Genomic DNA, 18368 nt, shown 5'->3' with positions numbered 1-18368 from the left:
CACATCGAGAGACTGACATTCTTGCCCATTCTTCCTTGCAAAACAGCTCGAGTTCAGTGAGGTTGGATGGAAAGTGTTTGTGAACAGCAGTCTTCAGCTCTTTCCACAGATTCTCGATTGGATTCAGGTCTGGACTTTGACCCTGCCATTCTAACACCTGGATACGTTTATTTTTTAACCATTCCATTGTAGATTTGGCTTTATGTTTTGGATCATTGTCCTGTTGGAAGATAAATCTCCATCCCAGTCTCAGGTCTTGTGCAGATACCAACAGGTTTTCTTCCAGAATGTTCCTGTATTTGGCTGCATCCATCTTCCCGTCAATTTTAACCATCTTCCCTGTCCCTGCTGAAGAAAAGCAGGCCCAAACCATGATGCTGCCACCACCATGTTTGACAGTGGGGATGGTGTGTTCAGGGTGATGAGCTGTGTTGCTTTTACGCCAAACATATCGTTTTGCATTGTGGCCAAAAAGTTCAATTTTGGTTTCATCTGACCAGAGCACCTTCTTCCACATGTTTGGTGTGTCTCCCAGGTGGCTTGTGGCAAACTTTAAACGAGACTTTTTATGGATATCTTTGAGAAATGGCTTTCTTCTTGCCACTCTTCCATAAAGGCCAGATTTGTGCAGTGTACGACTGATTGTTGTCCTATGGACAGACTCTCCCACCTCAGCTGTAGATCTCTGCAGTTCATCCAGAGTGATCATGGGGCTCTTGGCTGCATCTCTGATCAGTTTTCTCCTTGTTTGAGAAGAAAGTTTGGAAGGACGGCCGGGTCTTGGTAGATTTGCAGTGGTCTGATGCTCCTTCCATTTCAATATGATGGCTTGCACAGTGCTCCTTGAGATGTTTAAAGCTTGGGAAATCTTTTTGGATCCAAATCCGGCTTGAAACTTCTCCACAACAGTATCTCGGACCTGCCTGGTGTGTTCCTTGGTTTTCATAATGCTCTCTGCACTTTAAACAGAACCCTGAGACTATCACAGAGCAGGTGCATTTATACGGAGACTTGATTACACACAGGTGGATTCTATTTATCATCATCGGTCATTTAGGACAACATTGGATCATTCAGAGATCCTCACTGAACTTCTGGAGTGAGTTTGCTGCACTGAAAGTAAAGGGGCCGAATAATATTGCACGCCCCACTTTTCAGTTTTTTATTTGTTAAAAAAGTTTAAATTATCCAATAAATGTTGTTCCACTTCACGATTGTGTCCCACTTGTTGTTGATTCTTGACAAAAAAATTAAATTTCATATCTTTATGTTTGAAGCCTGAAATGTGGCGAAAGGTTGCAAGATTCAAGGGGGCCGAATACTTTTGCAAGGCACTGTATATATATATATGTGTATATTAGAGTTGTTCCGATCATGTTTTTTTTAGTTTGAGTATCTGCTGACCCCGATATTTCCCGATCCGATTGCTTTTTTTTTTGCTCCCGATTCAATTCCAATCAATCCCAATCATTTTTCCCGATCATATACAGTGCATTTTGGCATTGCATTAAGAAAAAAAATGAATAAAACTCGGACGAATATATACATTCAACATACAGTACATAACTACTGTATTTGTTTATTATGACAATAAATCCTCAAGATGGCATTTACATTATTAACATTCTTTCTGTGAGAGGGATCCACGGATAGAAAGACTTGTGACTTTGTATATTGTGACTAAGTATTGTCATCTAATGTATTTGTTGAGCTTTCAGGAAATGATACTGTAGCCATGCCCAAATGCAGGATGGAAAGTGGAACCATGATTGTGCGTAGTGCTACCAATTGATGTATCCTCTCTGTGTTGGGAAATAACATAAGGTGTTAAGAAAAAGATCAATTGCTACCTTGCTTCCCCACATTGCTTTCCATGATATTTCTAATCGTAGGGAGAGGGATTGTAAGGCTTTAGCCAATTAAAAAAAGGCTCCAAAGGCTACCAAAATTCACTGTACTTATACTGCCTTTTATCTCTCTATATAGGGAAAACGGCGCCATTACAGATTGAGTGCGACAATGTGTGAGTGGATCGTGCAGCGCATGCATTAATTGCGTTAAATATTTTAACGTGATACATTTTTTAAGAAAATTAATTGCCGCTGTTATCAGGATAAATTTGATAACCCTACCTTAAGCCTAAACTAAAGACTCTGGATGAGTGTAACATATTATGTCTGTAACGTTAAATACAATTAGAAAACGATTTAATTAAAAAAAAAAATATATATATATAAATATAATAAAAAAGGCATGGCCGATATTTTTTTGCCGATTCCGATACTTTGAAAGTGACGTGATTGGACCCGATCGACCGGGATGCCGATTGATCGGGACATCTCTAATATATATATGTATATATATATTTCTGTCTCAATCCATGTACCTGTCTATAATGCGCACCACGATTTTACAAGTTGATTTTGGGGGGAAAAAAGAGCGCGTTGTATTCGGGAAATTACGGTAACTGAGTTAGTAACTCAATTCCTTTTTGGGAGAGGTAATGTGTAACCGTAACTAATTACTTTTTTGAAGTAAGATTAACAACACTGGTGAGCCGCAACAAATATTTGACACAAAAACTTTCAATTTCAGTTTATTTAGATATAATTCACATCACACACCAGGAAAATCGCCAACAACGTGCATGGTGCTAAACAGCTCATTTCTGAAAAGGAGACTACTGTGTGTTAAAGCATATGCTTAATATGCCTACACCCTTGCACACATAGTCAAATTGACCTAGAGCAGCTGGTGTCACCAAGTCAAAAAGAAAATTGCATCTACAGTAAATAACAAAAATATAGAGTCAACATAAAAAATCTATTTTGAAAGACCACTGTTTCAAGTATTTTTTTTTAAATACAGCTAAACTAAACAAATGTGTCGATATTTAAGAGCATTATTCAAAACATTAACTGTTCTGCATAGCCAACTTCATTCCTCTGTCTGACATTATATACATATTAGAATCTACTCAATTTCTAGAGCACTTTATAAACAATTGCTTAAACAAGTATCTTTTAAAAGAATGAACAGTCTGAGTCGTTGAAGTGATAGCTGAAAAAGAAACTACAGTGGGGCAAATAAGTATTTAGTCAACCACTAATTGTGCAAGTTCTCCCACTTTAAAATATTACAGAGGCCTGTAATTGTCAACATGAGTAAACCTCAACCATGAGAGACAGAATGTGGGAAAAAAATGATTTTTAAAGAATTTATTTGCAAATCATGGTGGAAAATAAGTATTTGGTCAATACCAGAAGTTCATCTCAATACTTTGTTATGTACCCTTTGCTGGCAATAACGGAGGCCAAACGTTTTCTGTAACTCTTCACACGCTTCTCACACACTGTTGCTGGTATTTTGGCCCATTCATCCATGCAGATCTCCTCTAGAGCAGTGATGTTTTGGGGCTGTCGTTGGGCAACACGGACTTTCAACTCCCTCCACAGATTTTCTATGGGGTTGAGATCTGGAGACTGGCTAGGCCACTCCAAGACCTTGAAATGCTTCTTATGAAGCCACTCCTTTGTTGCCCTGGCTGTGTTTTTGGGATCATTGTCATGCTGAAAGACCCAGCCACGTCTCATCGTCAATGCCCTTGCTGATGGAAGGAGATTTTCACTCCAAATCTCTCAATACATGGCCCCATTCATTCTTTCCTTTACACAGATCAGTCGTCCTGGTCCTTTTGCAAAAAAATAGTCCGAAAGCATGATATTTCCACCCCCATGCTTCACAGTGGGTATGGTGTTCTTCGGTTGCAATTCAGTATTCTTTCTCCTCCAAACACGAGAACCTGTGTTTCTACCAAAAAGTTGTATTTTGGTTTCATCTGACCATAACACATTCTCCCAGTCTTCTTCTGGATCATCCAAATGCTCTCTAGCGAACCGCAGACGGGCCTGGACATGTACTAGCTTCAGCAGGGGGACACGTCTGGCAGTACAAGATTTGAGTCCCTGGCGGTGCATTGTGTTACTGATAGTAGCGTTTGTTACTGTGGTCCCAGCTCTCTGTAGGTCATTCACCAGGTGCCCCCGTGTGGTTCTGGGATTTTTGCTCACCGTTCTTGTTATCATTTTTTAAGCCACGCTGTTACAAGAAATTTCCGGGTTCGCGGTGAGTCAGTAACAGGCACACTTTTGCAAAATAGACAATGTTTATTTATGACAATTGCAGAATTAATAATGTTTCTTGATTACAATCCCACATAAAAGCAAGCAATACAAATATCAAAACAAGCATAAGTGGTAACAATAACGCTAGATCTAGATTGTCACTTCTAATATCCCCGCGCTCCTGTCCAAGCACAAATATTCCTCTAAGAATAAAAAGAACTCTTACCGTGACAAAAGGGCGGAGAGCCAATGCCTTGATCAGAGTCAGAAGAGGAATAAAGCCAAGCGATTCGTACGTCATCTGTTGGCGGACTCTGACGGGGTGGAGAATGCTCCTGGCTTTATCTCGTGAGCACGAAGGTGGCCAGCCTCTAAGCTCAGAAGATGAACCATTTTGCCCATATTCCCTCCCCGCTATGGTATGAGATTCCCTCCCAGTTGAGGTTTGTTGTGTTACAGGGGCGCCAGTATGACGTGAGTGCAAAACAGGCTATTTCGTTAGATTCCCTCCCAACTGTGGAACCCAGACGCCAGGATGGTGTGAAGAACAATAACAAGTGTCGAAGTGGCGGAGTAAACAAGGAGAAGTTGTTACAATCAAGGTCACAGAGGCAATCATACATCACAAAGGCATAATATGCTAATGTTAAGGCATAATGTGCTAATTCACTTCGGGTCACATAATATTTTCCCCCATCACACGCAGTGAGATCTTGCATGGAGCCCCATATCGAGGGAGATTATCAGTGGTCTTGTATGTCCTCCATTTTCTAATAATTGCTCCCACAGTTGATTTCTTTACACCAAGCGAAGAGTGAAGAGTTACAGAAAACATTTGGCCTCCGTTATTGCCAACAAAGGGTACATAACAAAGTATTGAGATGAACTTTTGGTATTGGCCAAATACTTATTTTCCACCATGATTTTCAAATAAATTCTTTAAAAATCAAACAATGTGATTTTCAGTTTTTTTTCCACATTCTGTCTCTCATGGTTGAGATTTACCCATGTTGACAATTCCCGGCTTTTCTAATCTTTTCAAGTGGGAGAACTTACACAATTGGTGTTTGACTAAAAACTTATTTGCCCCACTGTATGTACAATAGAGCAGTGGACTTTTTTTAACTTGGTAAACTGGCAGCTAGTGTGTGGAATCAGATGTGTTTTTTATTTTTGTTTTTTGCAAACGAAGGCCACACTATGTGTGGGTGCGAAGGGCAGAGGCAGCAAGCGGAGGATGACAGACAGCTTTTATTGCACTTGATGCGTTGGAGGGGCGCGAGGAGTTTCTTTCCATTTTTTTCGGCAGCAGTCTCGGGTGAACGGGGGCGTTGCGTATGCCAAACGTCACGGTGCCGTGAGCGCCTTCCTCCGCTGCTGCCATGGCAACTGCTTCTTGAAGGTGCTCAGTGAAGGGGGGAAGAACTAACCTGACGACGCTGCCTCGTCAGGGCACGTGCGATGCAGGAAAACCTCCGGAATCACACGCATGTAGTGGAAGGAGTAAAACACAAAACAGTTTTAATGGATTTATGGGCATACGAGCAGTGTTAGAGGAAAAACATCAAAACTGATCAAATTGACAACAAGAATCAGATGATGCATTCAAGTAAGCACAAGTAAATGGCTCACAGAAACTTTGACACGCCAATAAAGGTCAACTTTTAGAACTTTTATGTATAGTTTACTTACTTTAAGATGATTGTTATAGACTTACTCAAAATAATACAAATAAACAGTAGGTAAGCGTCATTAACATAATAACAATGCCTAACAAATGCAACAATTCAAAGACAAAAGTTAAACTTACCGTCAACGTCGTCCTGAGCCATAATTCAGCCTCCATTCACTCATTTAATGCCCGTAACCGCCATTTTTCTCGAATTGTTCTTGCTTTCTCTGTCTCTATCCTCACTTCTTGACGTCTCGGCTGCTCTCCTGCTCTCCGAGCGCCTGTGTGGGGTTTATACATTGACGTGCCTTGGTGACAGCATGTGTGTGTGCGTATTCGTGTGTGTGTCTGTCAGTTCATATGTGTAGGATGGAGTGTCGTCTCCCTCCTATGCGTCACAGACACGCTTGCACTCCAAGAGGGGGCGGCTGTTGTGTAAGAAGCGAAGGTGCCGGAGGAGTGTTGAGTGAATTAGATCAGGGATTTTTCTCCTTTACAGCTCACAGAGTGGGTGTTTTTGGAAATAGCGGAGTTCTGCATATGTGTGTGTTTGTGATGATGAGAGGGTTGAAAAGAATTCAACGTAAGTAACACCGTTGGTCATATACTGACCCGGCCTGTTCAAAGACTGTCGATGTTTGTATCTGACAATATCTATATAAGAGAGACATGCAGTGAGCATTATATAAACATCCATACTGAATGTAGTTACAACATCAGATAGAAGGTGAATTACCTCAGTTCTGAACTTTTAACTTTGTGGCCCTTAAATCATTTCACTCTCATGCAGAGGTTGCGCTAGACTTTTTCGTTGTCTGTCATTTTGACTGACAGTGTCATAAAAATCCGGTCATAATCTATTTTTACCCGTCACTTACATTTTTAAAATGATAATAATGACATATTCAATAGTATTTAGTTTTCATTCATTTTTAACTAATATTCTGTCCGAACAAGCTTTACAAGAGGCAAACAGACAGCGGAGTGCACCAATCAGCGACGGGCAGACGTGCCGTTAGCAAAGCGACGAGGGCAGGACGAGGGACTTGCGCGCGGAAGTAAACATACGAGGAGAACGGAGTTTATTCAACATGGCTAGCGCGAGACAGACTGTTGTCAATGTCTCGTGTCAATGTGTTTTAGCTCATTTAAAACTGAATTTACCGCGGATTGGAACATATTCTCGGCTCTCCCGTTCGCCATCCGTGTTGCTGTAGAGATGACTTTCGGTGCGCAAGAGTGACGTTGCTCGTGAAGAACACGTCACGCAATAAAACAAATCTGATTTGTCGATTGATTTTGTACCTACTTGAGAGGCTGTGTCCCAGACTTTTCTCTCAGTGTTTGAAAAATACAGGGAGAACAGTCTGGCCGTGCCAGGCAAACACTGACATTTTTCCGAGTAAGGCCAACGACGTCATGCATCAAGAGAGACAATAGCTAATTAATATGCTCACTCGCCACCCTGTGGTCTGGGATGTGAATTGCAACCTGTCAAAATGATGGATGGCCTTCAGTTTTTTCCGTCACCGTTTTAAAAAACCGGTCAACGACGGAAAATATTCGGTTAACGCGACCCCTGCTCTCATGCATTCCGTCTCTAGTTTAGATCTGAAACGAATACTCGAGCAACTCGAGTAACTCGAGTTTAAAAACTGATCTGAGTAATTTTATTCACCTCGAGGAATCGTTCAATTTTGCCACCTCTCAGCATTACGTTTTGCTCGGAGTACTTTTAATGCGGGACAACGCGCTGACATCACGTGCGTAGAGGAAGAAGCAATTAAAAAAATAATAATAATAACAATTACCGCTACAAACTACGCCGACGTTGCTAAAAACTACGCCCGCATGATGCTAGTTTGGTAGCAGGTAGTGTCCGATGCGTCTCATAGATATCGCATGCATTTAAGACTAGATGCGAAACGCTAGGCTCGGCCGCGTCTGGGCAGCGTTAGTAAACAGCCGCCATCTTTAAGCAGTAGACTTCTCATCGCTAATAAATATAACGTTACTGTCACTCGCTAACTTAACGTTAGCCCTTCGGAGGGCTAGGTTTCTATTGATTATGACCAGTGTCGATGCGTCGCTAACGTGTCTTACGTACAGGCTTTATTTAATCTGTAAAAACACAGCGCTGTAGAGTGATGAGGGTGTCAAATTAAAACATAATAAAGCTAACTGTCAGTTTTAGCTCAGTAGTCATTACTGAATAAATGTGCTCCAATACAGCAGGTATCATACATTTATTTTGAACACTGCAAAAACTCAAAATCCTACCAGTACTTACAGTTTAGACCAACTTAAAACTTAACTAAAACTCAAAAACTGCTTGACACAAATTGAAATTAAATTGAAACACGTGGGAAAAACACGTAGCTTTCAAGTGATGTGTGTTATCAAGCGTAATTACATTTTTAGGTAAGAAATATGTTTTTTTTTAAGAAGATCTAGAAGTTTTTGGAGTGAAAGAAGTGATTTTTTTTTCTAGTCACATCTTAGATGAAATTGTTGGCTGTTTTCAACAATGTACATCGAAAATAAAGACATTGATTGACTGAAAATGGTCCAATATTGGATTAAATGTCTTTTTTTCTCATGTATATTTATAATTGCTCTTTACCTGAAAAAAAAGTTCTATCCGTTTACTCGATTAATCGATAGAATTTTCAGTCGATTACTCGATTACTAAAATATTCGATAGCTGCAGCCCTACTCTAGTTGTTTTCAGACATAATATACCGCGTCATTTAAGGTCAAAGGTTTGCACAAGGACAGTAGGGACACTCCACTAACAACTTTTCAGGATGCTCAAATTGTCCCTAGCAACTTTTAAGCAACCTTATTCGCATTATAAAAAGAGTTCTACGGAGCCGCTAAAGTCCTGTCCTCGAGCGCCTCTATCTAGCTTGTTTTCCATGACTCCATCCTTTAACACTTGTCTTGTGCTGACAGTAGGGTTGCCACCTTTCAGAAATAGAAATAAGGGATGCCCCCCTGGCGCCCAAAGCCTTACGGGCGAAAAAAAGGGGCATCCCCAAAACTCCTAAAATGCATAGAAATGTGTCTATTTTTAGATGAGAAAACTGTCTTGTGCACTATGTGGGCATGGCAGTTTCCTTGCAGCAGATTGTTGTTTTTTTCTGCAGGTTAGTGAAAACGAAGTTGTGAATATCGTAATTGACATTTGTGTTGTCGGCACTGAATCCGGTCACGTGATCCATTGACAAGCCAAATTTCTTAAGGGAATGTTCCAGGAGAGCTACAATTCCAGCAGCTGACTCGTCTGCATTATCTATGAAGTCCAGCATTTTGTTGGTGAACCCAGACTCTGGACTGAAGAACTGGACAGCAAGGGGAAGCATCTTCCTGCTCAATTTATTCGAGGCATCGGTCTGTATGGAGAATGGGATGGGTGACGTTAAAATCTTGGGCACATCACCCACTGCCTTTGGACCCAGGACTTGTTTCAACAGTGCCTCTTGCTTTGTTCTCCCCAAAGTCATTTTCTTCACCATTTTGGAATCACATCAAAATCTTCTGATTGAGCCTGTGTCCACAGTCAGCACTATTGTAGCTCTGGCTGGCTACGTTTTACTGTGTGGTATACCTGTGTCACCTCAGCTGCAGTAATTTAGAGGGTAGGAGTGGGATGATGTCAAATTCACTATCAATCAATCAATAGATAATATATATCCGCAGTAGGACTATTTAGTCAGTGTTATTTGCTGTTAATCTATTAGGAATGATTCCAAATGAGTAGCATTAGTTAGCGTAACAAAATATGATGTTCTTTATGGGTACATAAATTCATTCCATATTGATTGATAATAAATGCACGTTTCAAAAAAAAAAAAAAAAAAATCAACATTCCTGAAAATAATCAGCAACTGAAATAGCCTAGCTGTGCTCCTATCAATGCAAGATGTATGAAGGTAAATATAAATATAGCCTATTTGTTATCCATATACAAGAGCATAATAACATACCGAATCAAGCTCAGGGGGTGTTTCAGGTAAAAATAATTGTGACGAAGGCTCTTCTGGGATCATATTCCATTTGTGGAGGTCCCCTGCAGCATGCTGTTTTACACTTCCGTGAGACGCTGCCAAAACTTTCCTGCCTGCCTTGCAGTTTGCTTTATAATCATCATCATCAGTGACTCTATCGAGCCACGGGTTCCCCTCTTCCCACTCCACTGTATTTTTTTGGAGACGTTTCCCCTTTTGAGGATAAAGTGGGGTGTCCCGAGCTTCTGCTGCTGAAGAAGATATTTTTGATTTGAAAACGCGCGGGGCGGTGTGCTGAACAGAGCGAGCGAGGTAACTAGGCAACGAACCCGGAAGGCGAGCGCAGTGCAGGGCAGACGGCAGCGGGCAGGCAGATAACGATCTTGCTATCTGTAATATCTCCTGCCCTTTTTGTTCATTATTGTTGGCTCAGTGGTCACTCATGAACGCAGGAGGTGTTTGTTTGTGACAGACGTTAATGGGCTGGGCGCACCGCCGGAGCCTCGGGTCGCGCGGGGTCGCCCCATGGGACAATTGTGAAATACGGAATAAACTGCGTTCCGTATTGGTTCAAAACGGAACGCAACTTTTAATTCCCAATTACGGAATGATTCCGTATTTCAAGAGACGGGTGGCAAGCCTAGCTGACAGCACTCCTGTAACGAGTCACATGACATTTTGGAGGGAAAATGACAAGCAGTACTCAATTTGGACATTTAGGGATGTACGTTTTTTTCACTCACTTTTGTTGCCAGGGTTTTAGATATTAATGGCTATATTTTGTGTTATTTTGAGGGGAAAATAAATTAACTCTATTATGTAAGCCGCACACAGACTACTTCTCATTGTGTCAAAGTGTCATTTTGTCAGTGTTGTTGAAAAGATATACTTAAATATCTACAGAAAATGCGAGGGGTGTACTCACTTAAGTGATACACTGTATATAGAGATACATTTTTTAAGGTAAGACTTTGAATCTCTTCCCTCTTCTATCTTAACTCTAGTTGTTTTGATTTTTTTTTTTAATCACACAAAGGTTTCTTGATACGCCATTCAAGAAAAGTTTAGTGCAAAAGACTATTTTTGGTAATAGAAAACAAAAACAAATGATTATGTAGCATCTACAGGACAACCCCCACATGGTGATGATAATGCATACTCAACAGGAAAACAATCCATTATTTTCAATTAATTGCACCCACCTGAATGCCACGAACAACATGCTAATGCTAGCGAGAAAGCGAATGCTATGCTAACGCTCCGAGCCACCCAGCATCTCGTTTGCGATGGGGTCACAACCCACTTCCCTCCTCCCCCTCCCGCTCTGCTCTCTCCATGTCTCTCGATCGCGTTATTCAACGAAACTGTAGTAACGCACACGTTTACACCCTGAGTAACGGTAACAGTGTTACAAAGGTGGGAAAAGTAATTAATTAGATTACTCACTACTGACAAAAATAATGCCATTAGTAACGCTGTTATACTCTAACACTGTTATTAACAACACTGGAAGTCAGCCCATATTTATGCTAGTGAATCAAATTTGATCGGTCAATTAACTTGGCCTGAAGATACTAAACCTTTGCAGTATATTGTTTCCGGGTCAAGATTGACCTGTTTTCAAGTTTGGGTTTATCAAAAGTAGTAAATTTTTGCATAAGAAAATTTGAAAACGGGTCAATTCTGATCCCAACACAATACGAAAGTTAGGCACACCTGAATCAAATGATCAGACAATCAGCAATCTCTGCAGGAGCCTGATAACGATCCTGATTATTTGATTCAGGTGTGTTGGAGGAGGGACACATGGAAAATAAGATGGATAGGGGCTCTCGAGGACCGGATTTGGGCACCTCTGCTCGAAAGGTACATCGATAGAAATCAAATAAATTTAAACTCAGGCTGCAGCAATCCATTATTTTAGTAGTCGATTAATCTATCAACTAGTTAGTTCGAATAATCAGGTAATCGGATTAGGAACATTTAATGTGTTGCAGAATAAATTTTCGAAGATGTAAAACAAAGCCTTGCTAAGATTGCACTTTTAAAAGTGTATTAAATGTGAATACAACATAAAATTTCCGAGTTTTTCTTCAAACCATGCAGAATTGCACATTTAAATTAAAAATAAATAACAAATACCTGAGCCTAGCCTATTAAAAAAAAAAAAGACGATCCAAGTACAACAAACGAACAATTAGCTAACTTGTATAGCAAAACTCCGCAAGCTTGAATGCTATAAAATGCTAACGTTTTTTTTTTTTACAATGCTCTTCACAAATCGTTCAAACACATATTCCCACAAAAATCATCTAAATATACCTATAAACTAAATTACGAATGCATAAAAAAATGCATCAGCTCAAACAAAAACGTACCTTATGTTAATCTTAACAAGGAGCAGCTGGATTCAACCATGTTAAATGAGGGCAGTGCATCCACCCAAATCAATAAAACTAAATGCAAACACTTTCAAAACAAACCATGACAACACCACTCTAATTAAATACTCGAAGCAGCAAAATTTGATTCGAAGCTTTTTTCTCATCGAATTACTCGAGTTAATCGATTAATCGTTGCAGCACTAATATCGTGATACTCTGCATCCTAAATGCTACAAAATGCGAACGTTGTTTTACAATGCTATTTAAAAAAAAAAAAAAAAAACACGCACACATTAGTTCAAACAAAAACTTACCTTATGTTGGTCTTAACAGGGAGCAGCAAGATTCAGCCATGTTAAATAATTTATGTCATATTCACTGTTGCCACTTGAGGGCAGTTTATCCACTTAAATCAATAAAACCAGATGCAAACACTTTCAAAGCAAACCATTACAACACCACTCTAATTAAACGGATACTCGAAGCAGCAAAATTTGATTCGAAGCTTTTTTTCTAATCGAATTACTCGATTAATCCAAATCAAATAGTTTGGTTAGATGGTTCAAATTTTATTTCTGCCGATGTCCCTTTAGGGTCTTAGTAGAATGTTTAGGTAATTTAGATTGTCTTCCCATATGTTGTAACAATAAAAGTGACCCTACCATTATTAAGTGAATTATTTTCATTGTGTTCAGACCTATATTTACCCCTTTTTACTTGCTAAATTTGCTGATCCTGTCCTCAAGATTCCATTTGCTCTCTTCCCCGGTCGCTCTTCTCATTTTTCTCATGGAGCTGGATCAGATTAGGTTTCCGACTGTCTGGTCCTATAATCTCAGATTACAGTCTATTTGTCAAATACTACTTACTATGCGGGGAGATGGTTTGAGGGCTTGGCATCTACTGCAGTCTTTGTCAGGATGGACAGAAAGGATCAATGCATGGTGATGGATAACGGTTGCTTAATAGATGAATGGATTGATGGATGATGAAGAAATGGAAGGCGAAATGGATGGATGGTTGCATTGTAAATGGATGAATGATGGATCTGGGGCTGTATGGATGGATGATTGATGAATGGATAAGTAAAATGATTGGTGAGTAAGTGGGTCTGTGGGTTGATAAATTGAAGAACGGATGTCCATGTAGTGGAACGGTTAACAAAATTCACTGTTTACTGTTTTGTGCTCAGTGTTTGTGGTTGAATATGTTTATGCAGTCAATTTTTTTGTATAGTTATGGATAATATACATATATATATTATTATTATACTGTAGCGTCTACAAGTAACAATGCCAACTTGATGATGATAATGCATACTAAAGAGGAAAACAGTACATTATTTTCAATTAATTGTACCCACATGGACGCCACGAACTGTATGCAAAAACGAGTTGCCCGAAAGTTTAAAATGACGCTTGTCATGCTAAATGCTAATGAGAAAGCGAATGCTATACTAACGCTCCGAGTCACCCAGCATCGCATTTGCAATGGCGTCACCATGCCTTTTCTTCCTTCTTCCTCCCAGGCAGCTTTGACAAAATCAGACAACTCGCGGTTCATTCAACCAAATTGTAACGCCGCTGACGCATCCCTTCAAATTCCTCAGTACTGGCATTGCAAAGATAGGAAAAGTAACTAGAAACTGTAATTTCTGGAGAAATTATTCTGGGTCTTTGCTGTGTGGCGATACAGATCTTAGGCCCGCCCAGGTTTGTTTGGAGACATTTCGGGGACAAATGTCCCCAAATCACTGTTGTTTTGGGGACATTTGGGGGACACGTCCTGGTCATAACAGGTCACTTCCTGTTGATTTGGGGACATTTCGGGGACATGTCCAGGTCATATAAGGTCATTTGGGGACATTTGGGGGGCGTGTCCTGGTCATATCAGGTCATTTGTGGACACATGGGGGGCGTGTCCTGGTCATTTGGGGACATTTTGGGGGGGGTCCTGGTCATATCAGGTCATTTGAGGACATTTGGGGGGCGTGTCCTCATCATATCAGGTCATTTGGGGACATTTGGGGGACATGTCCTATTGATATCTGCTCATTTCCATTTGATTTGGGGACATTAGTTTTTTTTTGCCATTGAAAATAAATGGGAAATTTGGACTTCCATGGCCGTCAATGGCATCGACTTACATTTGCGTCAATGGAATCCAAGTACATTGGCAGCAATAGAATCAACAAACATGGCTGTCAATGGCATTAAATAAAGTAAATGCCATTGAAAATGAATGGGAAATTTGGACGTCCATGGCCGTCAACGGCATCGACTTACATATGCGTCAATGGAGTCCAAGTACATTGGTGTGAATAGAATCGACATACATGGCCGTCAATGGCAAGGACGTGCATAGCCCTCATTTGCAATTGTGTACTTGTGCGTCATTGCAATGTGAATGACATTAGAAATGAATGGGAAATTTGGACTTCCATTGTAGTCAATGGCATCGACTTACATATGCATCAATGGAATTCAAGTACATTGGCATCAATCGATGCGACATACATGGCCGTCAATGGCATCAATGCAATGTCAATTTCATTGGAAGTGAATGGGAAATCTGAACATTGCATCCCAATAAAAATGAATGGGAAAGTTTTGGCAAAATTTTTTTTTAAAAATTCAGAATGCTGTATACAACTTTTATGCCCTTCACCGTCCCAGAATTTTTGATGTCCAAATTATGTGATTTGGTCAAAAATTGTAGGAGTAGATACATTTTGAAAACGTGTTTTTTTTTGTTTTTTTTTTGTTTTCTGTTTTTCAAAAAATCGGTGAAAAATCAGCGTTGACGGGTGAACAGAAAATTTTTTGGGGTCATGCTAAAAATTCCCCGCATCGTGGGAAAATTTGGTCGTTTCGATATTTGAACGATGCCGATCGGTCAAACGGTTCGGGCTGTGCGGCACACCGAAGAAATCCCATTTAAAAAAAAAAAAAAAAAACAGAATAACACTATCTGGGTCTTTTCAAAAGACCCAGATAATTAATTAGATAACTCACCACTACTGAAAAAAATAACGCTGTTATAGTTTGACACCGTTATTAACAATACTGCATTGAACACACACGCAAAAAAAGTTTGTTTCTTTTTTAGGGGGAGGGGCTACTTTGCTGTTTTTCACTTATTGCGGCGTGCTGTAGTCCCCATTAACTGCGAAAAATGAGGGATTACTATATATCCCTACTACAAACCAAAGTTCACGTACAGTGGGGCAAATAAATATTTAGTCAACCACTAATTGTGCAAGTTCTCCCACTTGAAAATATTAGAGAGGCCTGTAATTGTCAACATGGGTAAACCTCAACCATGAGAGACAGAATGTGGGGGAAAAAAATAGAAAATCACATTGTTTGATTTTTAAAGAATTTATTTGCAAATCATGGTGGAAAATAAGTATTTGGTCAATACCAATAGTTCATCTCAATACTTTGTTATGTACCCTTTGTTGGCAATAACGGAGGCCGGACGTTTTCTGTAACTCTTCATAAGCTTTTCACACACTGTTGCTGGTATTTTGGCCCATTCCTCCATGCAGATCTCCTCTAGAGCAGTGATGTTTTGGGGCTGTCGTTGGGCAACATGGACTTTCAACTCCTTCCTCACCCCGTGGCGTCAAAATGATAGCAAAAACGGGGAGCAAAAATCCCAGAACCACACGGGGGGACCTAGTGAATGACCTACAGAGAGCTGGGACCACAGTAACAAAGGCTACTATCAGTAACACAATCCACCACCAGGGACTCAAATCCTGCACTACCAGATGTGTCCCCTTGCTGATGAAAGTACACGTCCAGGCCCGTCTGCGGCTCGCTAGAGAGCATTTGGATGATCCAGAAGAGGACTGAAAGAATGTGGTATGGTCAGATGAAACCAAAATATAATTTTTGGGTAGAAACACAGGTTCTCTTGTTTGGAGGAAACAGAATACTGAATTGCACCATACCCACTGTGAAGCATGGGGGTGGAAACATCATGCTTTGGAGCTGTTTTTCTGCAAAGGGACCAGGACGACTGATCTGTGTAAAGGAAAGAATGAATGAGGCCATGTATCGAGAGATTTTGAGTGAAAATCTCCTTCCATCCTTCCAATGGCATTGAAGATGGGACGTGGCTGGGTCTTTCAGCATGACAATGATCCCAAACTCACAGCCAGGGCAACAAAGGAGTGGCTTCGTAAGAAGCATTTCAAGGTCCTGGAGTGGCCTAGCCAGCCTCAAGGTCTCAACCCCATAGAAAATTTGTGGAGGGAGTTGACAGTCCGTGTTGCCCAACGTTAGCCCCAAAACATCATTGCTCTAGAGGAGATCCGCATGGAGGAATGGGCCAAAATACCAGCAACAGTGTGTGAAAAGCGTGTGAAGAGTTACAGAAAACGTTTGGCCTCCGTTATTGCCAACAAAGGGTACATAACAAAGTATTGAGATGAACTTTTGGTATTGACCAAATACTTATTTTCCACCATGATTTGCAAATATATTCTTTAGAAATCAAACAATGTGATTGATGTTTGGTTGTTTTTTTTTTCCACATTCTATCTCTCATGGTTGAGTTTTAACCATGTTGACAATTACAGGCCTCTCTAATATTTTCAAGTGGGAGAACTTGCACAATTAGTGGTTGACTAAATACTTATTTGCCCCACTGTATGCGGATTCGACCAAACCATTGAAACCAGCGTTTTGGCCGGTTCTCAAAAATAGTGATGGCCGCATTGCTAGTTAATTGTGTCTCGATTGGTCGACAGGTATATGAAACGATGTATGATGTGGATGAGGAGCAGCTGGATTAACAAACGACAGATGGACATAGAACAAAGGAAAATTGATGGATAGATAAATGGATTGATGCTAGGCCGATAGATTACACCCCCTGCAATATTTATGTATGTGATGTAAAATTGTAATCTGAGTGTCGAGTGTGTTGAAGTCACTGTGTGATCACCGTGCTTGATTGTGTCCCGCAGCCCAGCGATGACAAAACACTGGGAAGCTGAGTTGGAGGCGCTAAAGGGGAACAATGCCAAGCTAACAGCAGCGCTGTTGGAGTCCACTGCCAACGTCAAACAGTGGAAACAACAACTGGCTGCCTACCAGGAAGAGGCCGAGAGACTACACAAACGAGTAAGCGGGGGGGCACAGGAATGTTTAATTCCACGCGCAGGGAGGTGACTCATTCTTATTGATATGCCAAATACATTTGGTGCAAAATGAAGCGCTCAACATCAGAGGCTTGGAGGAGAATGTAAAGAAGCGTTTAGGCTAGGGGTGTCCCGAGCCAAAAATCGGGCCGATCGCGCCATTTTTTTTGTAGGATCGGAATCAGGTGAAAAGGATCGGGTTTTTAACTAAAATATATATAGAGGAAAACACTCAGGTGACTTGAAGTTCTGCTCTGAGACTCCCAATTCGGCCAAATTTCAAAACTGTCCTATATGCATGTGTGGGACATCTTTGGAAAGCTTAAAATCTCAATTTTCTGGGAAAAGAAAAATTCTGAAGAGGAGGGCATTTAAAAAATTTTTTTTTTTAAACAGCAAAACCCTAACTGGAGGTGAGAGCACGCGAGAGCAGAATTAAAGACACCATGATTTTAACAAGATATTATCGCGCACTTACCTTTTTCGATCCAAAAACTCCATGTATCAGATGTGAATGGCACCAGCCGGATTTTGGGGGGATTTTATGGGTGAAATTATATAACAAGGGTCGTGATGCAGAAATCGCAGACATCAGAGAGTGGCCAAAATTTTCTTTTTCATATATTTGCCCTTTTAAACTTTTTCCCCCCCCCCATTTTTTATTTGTTTGGATCAATTATTTATCATCTAAAATATTGATGAAAATGCGACAATAACAAAAAAAAAATACAATTAAGTGATACTTATGAGTTAGATATTCGTGACATATTTACAGACACCTTTTTTTTTTTTTATTGTGACGTAATTTGTTTAAACGTTTAAAATATACGGTGAATAATTTTTTAAAGTCGTTTTTTAACAGGATATTCTTTTTATCCAAATATTTTTCCACAATAGCTAAATAAATGGCTTGAGAAGGACCAGTCAGCCCGTCGAGGGGGAAGTATTCACAACGAGGAAAACGCGACAAAGAGAGCTGCAAAATGGCATTGTTTCCGTCTCTTTACTTCAATATTTTTACAGGAT

General features: G+C 40.3%; 1 protein-coding gene across 1 annotated transcript in view; it reads left to right on the top strand.

Annotated features, from left to right (window-relative positions):
- Nucleotides 1-18368, top strand: part of homer1b (homer scaffold protein 1b) — a 98497-nt gene that overhangs the window by 71228 nt on the left and 8901 nt on the right. Inside the window, exon 6 of the mRNA XM_057831299.1 lies at nucleotides 17169-17325. Within this exon, the coding sequence (XP_057687282.1) occupies nucleotides 17169-17325 (157 nt within the window). The remainder of the gene's footprint in view (nucleotides 1-17168; nucleotides 17326-18368) is intronic.

Source organism: Corythoichthys intestinalis, chromosome 3 (assembly GCF_030265065.1).
Source record: "Corythoichthys intestinalis isolate RoL2023-P3 chromosome 3, ASM3026506v1, whole genome shotgun sequence".
NCBI lineage: Eukaryota > Metazoa > Chordata > Actinopteri > Syngnathiformes > Syngnathidae > Corythoichthys > Corythoichthys intestinalis.
This window is presented reverse-complemented; position numbering and strand designations above follow the sequence as displayed.